Genomic DNA, 13,161 nt, shown 5'->3' on the forward strand with positions numbered 1-13,161 from the left:
ATTCTATTCTATTCTATTCTATTCTATTCTATTCTATTCTATTCTATTCTATTCTATTCTATTCTATTCTATTCTATTCTATTCTATTCTATTCTATTCTATTCTATTCTATTCTATTCTATTCTTACACTTTTAATCAACAACTGAGAATCATGAATCAACCGTTTAGTAGTCATACCTGTGTTTCTCAACTTTGGCAACTTTTAAGAAGTGTGGGCTTCTACTCCCAGGATTCCCTAGCCAGTATGCTGGCTGGAGAATTCTGGGAGTTGAAGTCCACAGATCTTAAAGCTGCCTAGGTTAAGAAACACTGGATTATACACTTTATATCTGCAGACAATTCTTAACCCTTATTGTCGTAGCAGAGCCTAGAACATAGCTTGAGGTTCTGGAGTTACTTAGATCAGTTCTTTTTATGGCAATAAAAGTGCCATTTAACAGTAAGCATGACCCTGGTTAGCTTTTCCAAATGCAGAGAAAGTCATCCAGGAAATACCCTACAGTGGGGCAGATAGAGGCCCGTTTCTTAAGAAGTTAGTGAGGAGAGATTCACTGCAGCGTTGTCTGCCTGGATTCTCATGTGTAGAGATTAGATGCCTTTATCAAGTGCAGAGCAGGTAGATATTAAATGGGTATAGCTTTGGTAAAAGTTGGGGGTGAGAAGCAGGACAGGAGAATAATATTAATTCGATTTAATGTTAATCACAACATACATGAAACCATCCTGGCCTGAACCACTACCACTCAAAGGATTTGTGGGCTCCCTGTCCTGGAAGTGGAGCCCTCCTCATGTGATCTAGAACCTCAACCAACATATTAGTATCTCTGCCTTTTCAATGGTTTTCACTTGAGTTGTGTCCGCACAGTCCAGCTGAGTTCACCTGCACAAAAATCCAGCTGCAAAGAAATCATATCTGCATGTGGGAATGAGAGCTCTTTCTCCAGTCTCTTTGCTTTTTCAGACGGATAAAAATATTTTTCAGTGTTAATTTGAATTAAGTGGCAATCCAACTGGGAAATACAGTTATTATTGTTATTAGTGGGAAATAAAGATAATATTATTGCAGGTAACCCTTGACTTACAACCACAACTGGAACCAGAATTTCCATTGCTAAACAAGCGAAGTGAGTCATAGTTAATTTTACAACTTTTTTTGTTGGGGGGGGGGGCACGGTTAAGTGAATCACTGCAGTTGTTAAATGAATCATGTACTCCTTAAGCAAATCTGGCTTCCCCTATTGATTTTGCATGTCAGAAACCGGTTGGGAAGGTCACAAATGATTGTTCACATGACCCTGGGATGCTGCAACAATCATAAATAAATGCTACTTGCTAAAAATTTTGGTCATGTGACCACGAGGATGCTGCATTGGTTATAAGTGCAAGCACCAGTCGTAAGTCACATTGTTCAGTACGTTGTTGCCACTTTGAATGGTCACTGAATGGTTGCAAGTTGAGAACTGCCTGCATTTTTGTTAACATTAGCATTTACATTGCCTTTTTGCTGAAAACTCGAAGCATACACGGAACAGTCCTTCTCTCCTCTCCCCTTCTTTTATCCCCACCACAACAAACCCAAAATCACCCAAGGAAGTCACTTGAACCCGGGTCTGTCCTTGCAGATCCAGGACCTGCACCAATATGCTACCCTCAACCCTTTCAGCAGCTTGATCCAGAGCTTTGGTAGGGCACACTCAGTGAAGCATCAGGAGGGATGTCCAAATCAGGAGCCTCCGTGATTGACGGCTCACTTTGTCTGTAAGAGGAGGGCACTTCTAAAATGCAGGCCTTTAGATCAGCATAAGCCTGGGGCAACGTCCCCAGGTTGACCCAACGGTCGTGAGAAGGGTTGTAGCAATGAATGAGATGCGTATCTCGATAGGTGTTATGGCTGTACCCTCCCAGAATGTAGAGCTCTCCATTCAGGATGGCAGAGGCAGCGATGACGTGAGCTTGGGGAAGTGGACACAAGGTGACCCACAGGTCTTGATCTGGACAGTACATCTCACAAGCCAGTTGGTCGGCGTAGCCCCCGTGCCCGTCCCGCCATCGTAAACCGCCAGCCACATAGATCCGCCCATTCAGCACCTCCATGATGTGTCCGGCACGCTCTTCCTGCATGGGGGCCAGAAGGAGAGGTGGACCATCTGGGCGATAGCGAATCAGAGAGGATTGACAGCGGCACGAGCCGTCGCTGCCCCCCGTGATGTAGATCCATCCATCCAGGACACAAGCTGCATGGCCACAGACTGGGGTTGGCAAGGGTGCACAAGGCCTGAAATAAAATAAAGGTGGGAATAAATAAAAGGGAATTAAAGGTAAAGTGAAGTCGTGTCAGACTCAAGGCTGTACTGCTCATCTCCGCTTCTTAGCTGAGGAAGCCAGTGTTGTCCGGAGACATTTTCTGTGGCCAGCATGACTATATGCCAAAGATGCATAGAACACTTACCTTCTCACCAAAGCTGCTCCTATTAATCTACTCCCATTTGCATGCTTTCAAATTGTTAGAGGGGCAGGAGCTGGAGCCAAAACGGGAGCTCATCCCATTGTGCATTGCTCGGGTCTTGAACGCGGGTTGTCAGCTTTCCAGCTGACAAGCTCAGGGTCTTTAACTATTGAGCCATTGCACCCCTCTAAAGGAAAATTAGGGATGTGAAAATAACTGCTTTGCTGGAGCATAGAGTGTGATGTTTAGCTAGCTCGTCGAAACCCAACGAGTTATTTGTGAAAAGCAGATATTTAGGTTGTCTTCTGAAATCATGCTCCTTCAGATTTATAGGGAGTCCTCGACTTACGACCACAATAGAGCCCCAGATTTCCATGGCCATTTATGACCTTTCTTGCCACAGTTGTTAAGTGAATCTCTGCAGTTAGTAACACGGGTGTAAAGTGAACCTGGATTTCCCCATTGACTTTGCTTGTCAGAAAGTTGCAGAAGGGGGTCACATGACCCCAGGACACTGCAACCATCATAAATACATGCCAGTTGCCAAGCAATGTCCAAATTTTGGTCACATGTCCACAGAGATGATGCAACAGTCCTAAGTGTGAAAAAGAGTGATAAGTCACTTTTTTTCCAGTGCTGCTTGTACCTTCAAATGTGTAGGAGATGACCAGGCTGAACCTGAGGGAGGGATCAAATGTGTCATCAGTCACGAATCCTTTGTCCCCACAAGTGATTTAAGTCCAGCTGACCATGAATTCCTTATTTACTGCCAAATTGCTTTAACTGTTAGTAGTTCAGATTCTTGTAGAGAGCTTAAGCTTACAACAAATCTTTATGCCTATTGGAACTGCCTGGATCTCCTATTTTCCCTGGCATTTGACAGAATGGTTACTAAACAAAAGATTTTAAGTTGAGGACTACCTATATCTTTTGCACTGCATGGTCTCCAGACCTGGGCCTAGCACATCTGCTTAAGTCTCCATGGGCTCCTACCTCCATGTGTTGCTCTGAGGTTCATAGCACTCCACAGAATCCAGGCAATAGACCTCATTGGAACTGCCCCCCAGAGCGTAGAAGAAACCATGCAGGAACACTGCAGGAAAATAGCTCCGGCAATTGGTCATGTCAGCTAGTCGCTCCCAACTCCCACACAGAGGATCAAACCTGTAAAAGAAGGAATAAAAATTCTCAATGGAAATAATGCCACAATGTAAAAAAAAGATGTTGAGACTTTAGAAAGAGTGCAGAGAAGAGCAACAAAGATGATTAAGGGAGTGGAGGCTAAAACATATGAAGAAATGTTGCTGGAATTGGGTATGCCTAGTCTAATGAAAAGAAGGAGTAGGGGTGACATGATGGCAATGTTCCAATATCTAAGGGGTTGCCACAAAGAAGAGGGGGTCAAGGTATTCTCCAAAGCGCCTGAAGGCAGGACAAGAAGCAACGGATGGATGAAAACCAAACAAGGAGAGAACCAACCTAGAACTAAGGAGGAAGTTAGAACAATTAGAACAATTAATCAGCAGAACAACTTGATTCCAAAAGTTGTGGGTGCTCCTACACTGGAGGTTTCTAAGATTGGACAATCATTTGTCTGGAATGGTATAGGGCAGGGGTAGGCAACCTTAGCTCTTTTATGACTCATGGACTTCAACTCCCAGAATTCCTGAGTCAGCTGACTCAGCTGACTCAGGAATTCTGGGAGTTGAAGTCCATGAGTCATAAAAGAGCCAAGGTTGCCTACCCCTGGTATAGGGTTTCCTACTTGAGCAGGGGGTTGAATTAGAAGACCTCCAAGGTCCCTTCCAACTCTGTTATTCTGTTAACTCTGTCTCCGAGTTGGTTATGAATGGGCCACTAGTCCTTATTCCTGGACAGTCCATGTGCCAGATATGTTCCTCCTGGTTAAGGAAGTCTAACTAGGGATATCCTGGTTCCTATTTCTCAGTTACAGAGTCCATCTGTAGAACGTTGGGTTAATTAGTATTTGCAAGAGGACCGAGAAGCCATAATCCCTCCTGGACTTTCTTAAAATCTTCTGGGATTTATCAGGCTATGTTTTGATTTCCACAACATATTTAGCTGGATAATATAAAGGATAGACATGTTATGGAAACACAGAAAACCAGTTATTTCAAATATGGGGTCTCATACACACACAAAAGTAGCATTGGATAGATACATGATGGTATAATTATTTAACCAAATCAGACCAGGTAGAATAAAATTAGATCAGTGGATTAATTCTTTTTTCTGGCCTCTGGATACACAGGCAGAAGGCCAGAGAACAATTCTGAAGTACTCCAGGGTGTCAGGAATAAGTCTCTTCCCTGTCCAACCCATTCTAGGTTTTCTGAGCTCTATTTTTTTCTGAACTGTATGTGTGTGTGGGGGGGGGGGAATCAGAAGTTGGCAGATGGCCAAGCTCCTGATGATAAGGTTCCCAACTTCTCATATAACATGCATGGATGGATGGATGGATGGATGGATGGATGGATGGATGGATGGATATCAATTGTTGCTAGTTCACCCAAAGGTGCTTTTCCAAAACACAACTGGACTTCATTTTTCCTTGAACACATTTTGCTTCTCATCCAAGAAGCTTCTTCAGTTCTAAAAGAAACTTCTTGGATGAGAAATGAAATTTCAAGGAAATACAAAGTCCAGTTGCCTTTTGAAAAAACACCTCTGGGACAACCATGATCTGGATGACTGGGAATCTCCATAGACATATTGCTAGTTCAGTGGCCTCATCATGAATCTTGGGGACATGGTGGCCTATGATGAGCACCCAACCAGTATTCCCAATCACTGGAGAAACATATAAAAAAGTTTCAGCTGCCCCTCAGCTGTGGTTTCAGATGCCTTAACCTGGAATGCTGGTTGTTTCCAGCATTCATTCATTTGAATGCTGGATCAATCACAGAATGAGCCATGGTGGTTAGAATGTAGTACTACAGGCTACTTCTGCTGACTGCCGGCTGCCAGCAATTCAATAGTTCGATTCTCATTGACTCAGCCTTCCATCCCTTCGAGGTCGGTAAAATGAGGACCCAGATTATTGGGGGGCAATATGCTGACTCTGTAAACCACCTAGTAAAAGGTAAAGGTTCCCCTGCACATGCGTGCTAGTCGTTTCCAACTCTAGGGGTCGGTGCTCAACTCCATTTCAAAGCTGAAGAGGCAGCGCTTGTCCGAGGATGACTCCATGGTCATGTGGCTGGCATGACTAGACACCAAAGGCGCACGGAACGCTGTTACCTTCCCACCGTAATGGTCTCTATTTTTCTACTTACATTTTTATGTGCTTTCGAACTGCTAGGTTGGCAGAAGCTGGGACGAGTAACAGGCGCTCACTCTGTTACGCGGCACTCGGGATTCGACCCGCCAAACTGCCGACCATCTGATCGACAAGCTCAGCGTCCTCACCCACTGAGCCACCGTGTCCCTTAAACCACCTAGAGAGGGCAGTAAAGCACTGTGAACTGGTATATAAGTATATAAGTCTAAGTGCTATTGCTATTTCCTTCCCTCATAATCATGACCATTGGATGCTTCATTAAACCATTAAACCTGACATCTTCCCACTCTTACTCAAAAGTATCTTCACTGAATGGGACCACATCTGTCCTCTCCTTCCTTCCCAATTCTTGTCTTCAAGCAGCAGGTCTTCCAACTCACCTGAACACTGAACACATAGTATCCCTGACGCCATAATAATGCTTCCCCCCAAAGAGGTACATCTTATTGTCCTTGACCACTACAGCATGCCGGAATCGTGGTTGCTCTGGGAGGTACCCAAGACGACGCCACTCCACTTGTTTGACCAAGCCGATGCCATTGAGGAAGCGGTGGGTGAACCAGAAATCCTGACATGGGCTGCGAGTAGCCATATTTTTTGTCAAAGTATCTCCTCCGCTAATCACAATGACCTTCTCTGGATATCTCACCCGGCAAGGAAGTTGCTCCATCTTGGAAGGACCTGGTGGAATGCTAGCTAAGGATTGAACCATGAGGGTGTAGAGGCGACCAGGATCAGCCATCATCTCTTCTTTCCGCACCTGCTTGAGCTCTTGATTGGACATCAGTGGGAATCTGATGCACTGCAACACTTTCTCAGCACAGTTCATCCGCCCAGCCCAGTCAGCAGTCAACCAATGGACAGCTCCTTGGAAAGCTTCTAGTTCATGGAGGATGTAGAGTGAATCAGAACCAAGAAAGTCCACCAGCTGGTTCACAGAAAGATCTAGGAACTTTGGCGTTTTCATGACACGAGCAAAGTTGTTTAATATAAACTTCTCTGCCGTGCTTTCAAGATCATGTAGACTATAAGCATGGGCAAAAGACAGAACATCCAAGCAGGTTTCTGGAGTGAGCTTGTAGTGGAACAGATCCAGACAGAGATCCAAGATACCAGAGACTTGATACTGAAGAGCGGCTTGTGCAGCTTCAAATATATAATCCCATCCACCTCTCAGCATTCCTGTGTAAGCAAAGGAGATGATCAACCCCAGATCAGCTGCAGTGAATTGGGTGCAAAGAGGAACCTTGGTCTGTTGAGTTTCCTTCATGCCACTGGTAAACATACCATGGAAGAATTCACAGCCACAAGCCAAGGCTAAGCGGTGAACTGCAAGGAGAGAAGATGAAGTCAGGAAATGGAGGGACTGTACCTTTAACACAAGTCATAATGACCCTAACTTCAAGACAATTCCTACCCCAAATCTGGCTTTTTCCAGTTCTTCCCAACTTATTGAGGCTTTGCAATCTAATTTTTTTTTTTTTGCTTTTCTATCAACTCTACCTTATTCACCTCAGAATAACAGAGTTGGAAGAGACATTGAAAGCCTTTTAGTCCAATCCCCTGCTTAAGCAGGAAACCCTATACCATTTCAGACAAATTGTTGTCTAATCTCTTCTTTAAAAACCTCCAGTGTTGGAGCACCCACAACTTCTGGAGGCAAGTTGTTCAACTGGTTAATTGTTCTGTCAGGAAATTTCTCCTTAATTCTAGGTTGGTTATCTCCTTGATTAGTTCCCATCCATTTCCACTTTGGAAAATAGGTTGACACAAACCCCTTTTTTGGGGGCAGCCCCTTAGAAATTAGAATATTGCTATCATGTCACCCCTACTCCTTCTTTTCATTAAACTAGGTAAAGGTAAAGGTTCCCCCGCACATGCGTGCTAGTCGTTTCCAACTCTAGGGGCTGGTGAACATCTCCGTTCCAAACCCGAAGAGCCAGCGCTTGTCCGAGGACGTCTCCGTGGTCATGTGGCCGGCATGACTAGACACCGAAGGCGCACGGAATGCTGTTACCTTCCCACCGTAGTGGTCCCTATTTTTCTACTTGCATTTTTACGTGCTTTCGAACTGCTAGGTTGGCAGAAGCTGGGATGAATAACAGGCGCTCACTCTGCTACGCGGCACTCGGCATTCGACTCGCCAAACTGCCGATCTTCTGACCGACAAGCTCAGCGTCCTAACCCATTGAGCCACCGCGTCCCTTTCATTAAACTAGACATACCCAATACCTCGAAATGTATCTCCTTCAGCTTTAAGTTCCATGTCCCATCCGATGCCTTCATTGTACAGCTCTTCAAGCCTCTGTAGTGTCTTCCACTTCTCTTCCACTGGACTTAGCCTATCCTCATTCTCTATTCCTATCAACACTACCTTGCATATTTCAGCCACACGAGGGACCCCCAGGGCCTCAGCTGCATCTAGGATATCTCCAGCCACGATTGGGATGGGCCCTAACTCTCCTGTGTAGGTAAAATTCAAAATGGCCTCCCAGCCAGAAGGTGTGGTCACACCATCCAAATTCATCCCTTCTTGCTCCCCACATTCTAAACGCTGCAGAAAGACAGAACTGACTGCAGCCAGAAGGATGCTGTGGGCTTTATAGTCCTTTTGACCCAAAGTCACGGTTGTATCCACAAGAAGGTCCTGTCCCCTCAGCAGGAGAGCTGCAGTGAAAAATCCTTCTGCGTGTCCCTCACTCCGCAATTCCAACTGTTGTTCTGAAGAAGTTTCCAACACATCTGGAGCTCTGTCCACGCAGGTCATCCTTTTCTGAAAAAAAGATAGTTGTGAGGGGGAAAAACCCAAACTCACAGCTGGGTGATCCCTGTATTAGTGCCATATAACCAAACTAACCAAAACGATTCTCATCACTCTTTCTCCAAGAAGCTACTTTAAAAATCTCACCCTATTGTTCTTTTTCAGTAACATCACAGCTTCATGAAACATTTGGGAGAATTGGAAAGTGGTCATGTTGTCATATTTTGGTTGATCCTAAATCATTATCATCATCATATCATGATGTCATCACTTTACAAATTAGAGATTTTTCCTCCCACAAACTGTGACATCTTCTTGGAACCCAGTGAGAAAAATACCAAGGAAAGCATGGAAGACAGTAAAAGGAGAGAATATCTAAATACATACAGGTAATCTTTGGGTTACAACCACAACGGAGCACAACAATTCTATTGTTAAGCAAGACAGATGTTAAGTGAATTTTGCCCCATTTTACGATCTTTCTTGCCACGGTTGTTAAGTGAACCATAGCAATTGTTAAGTTAGTAACATGGTTGTTTTTTTTAAAGTTTTATAAAAAGTTACAATATTATCCCCTTCCCAAAGCCCCCCTAACCCCCCTCCCCCACTTCCCAAAGCTGATTACAGGTTTACAAATATATAGTAATCATAATCTAACATTAATCAACTATATAAAAAACCAAATACATAATACACTTTAACCCGCCTTTAACATAATTACCAACACTCTAAAATACCCAACTTCTAAAAAAAAATTAAATTATAACAATAACAATCTAAAATTTACTCATAAGCTAAATGGAACTTTTTAGTCCCATATTTTTTCTGATATAGGGACGCGGTGGCTCAGTGGGTTAGGATGCTGAGCTTGTCGATCAGAAGGTCGGCAGTTTGGCGGGTCGAATCCCGAGTGCCGCATAACAGAGTGAGCGCCTGTTACTCGTCCCAGCTTCTGCCAACCTAGCAGTTCGAAAGCACGTAAAAATGCAAGTAGAAAAATAGGGACCGCCACGGTGGGAAGGTAACAGTGTTCCGTGCGCCTTTGGCATCTAGTCATGTTGTCCACATGACCACGGAGACGTCCTCGGACAAGCGCTGGCTCTTCAGCTTTGAAACGGACATGAGCACCAGCCCCTAGAGTCAGAAACGACGAGCATGCATGTGCGGGGGAACCTTTACCTTTACCTTTACCTTATTTTTTCTGAATATAATCTATCCATCTTCTCCAAACCGAAATGTATCTCTCTTGTGAATGATCTTTCAAGTAAGCAGAAATCTTAGCCATTTCTGCTAGATTTGACACTTTAAGCGTCCACTCCTCTATAGTAGGCAGACAATCCTTCTTCCAATATTGCCCTACCAATAACCTTGCAGCTGTTATCAAATTCAAGTAACATGGTTGTTAAGTGAATCTGGCTTCCCCATTAACTTTGCATCTCAGAAGGTTGCAAAAGGAGATCACGTGACCCTGGGACACTGTAGCCATCACAGATAACATGCCAGTTGCCAAGCGCCCGAATTTTGCTCACACGACAATAGGGATGCTGCAGTGGTCGTAAGCACGAAAAACAGTCATAAGTCATTTTTCCAGTGCCGTTGTAACTTCAAACTGTCACTAACTCGAGGTCTACCTGTACTGTCCTCAAGTCATTGAATTACAATCACAGCACACAAAGTAGTTGTGTATGAGACAAAGGTCACACTTTTTCACTGTGTAGGAAACATGAAATATTATGTAGTGGCTCCTAGAACGGAATGGCGGTTCTTAGAAAATCTACAGATATGTAACGTGCCAAAATAGTATGGTATGTCCTCTTCCTCCCCTTGATACCCACCCCCAGAACTACATAACCAATACATAATGGATACGAGCATGCCTGTGTGTATTTTAATTGGGAAAGGATGTGTTGTGGTTGAGGTTTTGTAATCTGAATCAGAGATTAATACTCCCCTATTAAACAATTAGAAATGAGGAGTTCCGTCCTAATTTCTGGCAATAATTGTTTTGTCAGTGTTTCCACCCACTTCATGAATACTGTTCCATTTTGTTCTGAGTGTGTGTTCACATCCAAACAAAACTTTCAGCCTTGTTTTGTTTTATACTGTAAGTCACAGTTAACTTTGCATAGCACGCTAATCACAAGAGCTATTGACAAACCACAGTGGTTGGGGTTCATGGCAGTGTATTGAGCCCAAACATAGTGAGTCACACTTTTTCTCACTCTTAGTGTGATGTGTGATGTCAGCTAATCTATGAACAGGCCTTGTCTCTTGTTTGGGATGTGCCTTCCTATTCCCGAGGCTTATCATTTCCCATCGGTTCTTCGAGAACATTCACGTCTGAGCTGTAATTATGATTATGACTGTCTGATACTCAAGTAAGAAACAGGGTGGACATGCAAATCCCACAGAAGACTCTTGCCACATGCACACATGACGCATGACCCTTAAGCCCTTTGCCCTTGACCCTCCCACATTGACAGAGCTCCTCTGTAACTCCCTGGGGATCCCCAGCCCAAATCTCTCACCTGTGTCTGCTAGGACGGGGTCCTTCTTGGACCTTTGTGGTATCCGTAGCTATGGCATGACCTCTGTGGTATGCTGACCATCAGCTTTGATGCTAACTTGCAAAGTTAATTATAGCCAAGCACAAGTTATTAAAAGAGGACAGGATGGCCAGACAGGACCGGCTGGTTATGTTTAGCTTTGATTTCCAGCCCGTTGCATTAACCAAGCAACTGAAGTGTAATTTTTTTCCCAGATGCCACGAAGGAAATAAAGCTGTTTCGTTAATTGTCACAATCACAGCTATTAATTGGGACTCATAGTTAATGGACATTCTTATGCTGAAAAAGCAAAATAAATCCTTGTTCATTTAAAGCTAGCACAGAAAAATCCTTTTCCTGACATATAGGGAGTCCTCGACTTACAACAGTTTGTTTAGTGACCAAACTTACAACGGCACTGAACAAAGTGACTTGTGACCATTTTTCACACCCATGACCATTGCAGCATCCCCAAGGTCATGTGATTGACCTTCAGATGCTTGACAACTGGTTCATATTTATGACGGTTGCGGTGTCCCGGGGTCACGTGATCCCCTTTTGTGACCTTCTGACAAGCAAAGTCAATGTGAAAGCCAGATTCACTTAACGACGGTGTTACTAATTTAACAACTGCGGTGATTCACCTAACAAATGTGGCGAGAAAAGTTGTAAAAATGGGACAAAACTCACTTCACAAATTTCTCACTTAGCAGCAGAAATCTCAGGGTGATTTGTGCTCGTAAGTCAAGGACTACTGGTACTGATTTTTCTCTATTTCTCTTTTTTATCAATGTTGTCTCTCTCCATGTGTGTGTGTGTGAGAGAGAGAGAGTGTGTGTGTAGTGTATTTATCTGAATACACACAGACAAAGCAGACTACAGAGAGAGAAACATCCTCGGAACTCTGTTGCTTTCTGTCTAAAACTTTAGGTGGAAACTGTAAACCATTCCCCCCTCCTCCTCCCTCCACCCCCCCCCCAGGAACATTTGACCTGAACTTGATGCTTTTCGGGAAAAAGTCAGAATAGTTTCTACCAAGGTGGGTGGGGAGTGGAATTCAGGGAAATTTTTTTAATGAAATCTATCTTGAGTTGCCGGATGACCTGAATCCATTCTTTACTTCAGAGACGCCAGGGTTTAGTAATAAAAATACCAGGAAATCCAGACGATTGTAATTTAATATGCGGAAGGATGATTAGGCAAAGAGTTAAGCCAGATTGAAGTCCTCAGCAAGCTCCTGTGCTCCTTCTCTTTTCACAGGTATCCATCAGACTCTTATATCTGAATCTCCCTTTCCCCCCACCCCCACTTCTTCAATAAAATTCAATAAAATTCAATAAAATTAAATTCTTGAGCCCCCTTTCTCTTGCTTGTGAGTAGGGATCTTCCTCTTCAAGGTGATCCCTTGTTTGGCTTGGGTGATCCCTCTCCTGGACCAGAGAGTCATAATTGATCATCCAAAGCCTCCTCAGATGGGTTTCTGCTCCACCTCTGAACCTTCTGTCTAAGAGTGTTTTCCAACCTTGTCAACTCTAAGATGGGTGGACTTCAACTCCCAGAATGCTTCAGCCAGCACGAATTGAAGTCCATCCATCTTAAAGTTGCCTGGTTTGTGAAGCAATGTTGTAGACCGATGTTTGTCATCACAATCTGCTTGCAGGTTCTTCTGATAATTTTATTACTTCATCAGTCCCATCCACCCTGTCTGTTGCCTTTGTTCTACTTCCCTTAACCTTACCAAGCATAGTTTCCATAATAGCTCAACATCTTCTCCTATCACATGACCACAATAAGTGATCTGCTCACTGATCATAACCAGCAGTCAATTATTGCTTGGTCAACAACCAATTGGATGGTTGTTTTTGCAGTTCACAGTGCTCATAGTAACCATCTCCAGATCTTTATTTCAAAAGTCTCTCTCTTGCTCTCATTTCAAAGTCCAGCTTTCCACTTTCAATGGAAAAAAACCCACATTCATTTAACAAATTTGATCTCTGTGGTCTTAAAAATCCTTTATGATTATATTTTAATTTTTATTCTTCCCTAGAGCTTATTTCTGCTTGTCTAGCCGCTGTCCATCTTCCTTGCTTCCTTCCTTCCTTCCTT

At 43.7% G+C, this 13,161-nt stretch overlaps 1 protein-coding gene across 1 annotated transcript; it reads right to left on the reverse strand.

The window, feature by feature from the left end:
* Nucleotides 1-1,405: 1,405 nt before the first annotated feature.
* On the reverse strand, nt 1,406-11,076 carry LOC308676898 (kelch-like protein 9). The gene is made up of 5 exons (XM_081342959.1): nt 11,038-11,076; nt 7,981-8,521; nt 6,129-7,077; nt 3,441-3,611; nt 1,406-2,276 (listed from the first exon to the last, which is right to left on the reverse strand). The coding sequence occupies exons 2-5, from the start codon at nt 8,513-8,515 to the stop codon at nt 1,661-1,663; spliced, it is 2,271 nt and encodes a 756-aa protein (XP_081199085.1). The 5' UTR covers nt 8,516-8,521; nt 11,038-11,076; the 3' UTR covers nt 1,406-1,660.
* Between the last annotated feature and the right edge of the window lie 2,085 nt (nt 11,077-13,161).

This window comes from Vipera berus, assembly GCF_964194415.1.
Source record: "Vipera berus genome assembly, chromosome: Z".
In the NCBI taxonomy this organism is placed as follows: Eukaryota; Metazoa; Chordata; class Lepidosauria; order Squamata; family Viperidae; genus Vipera; species Vipera berus.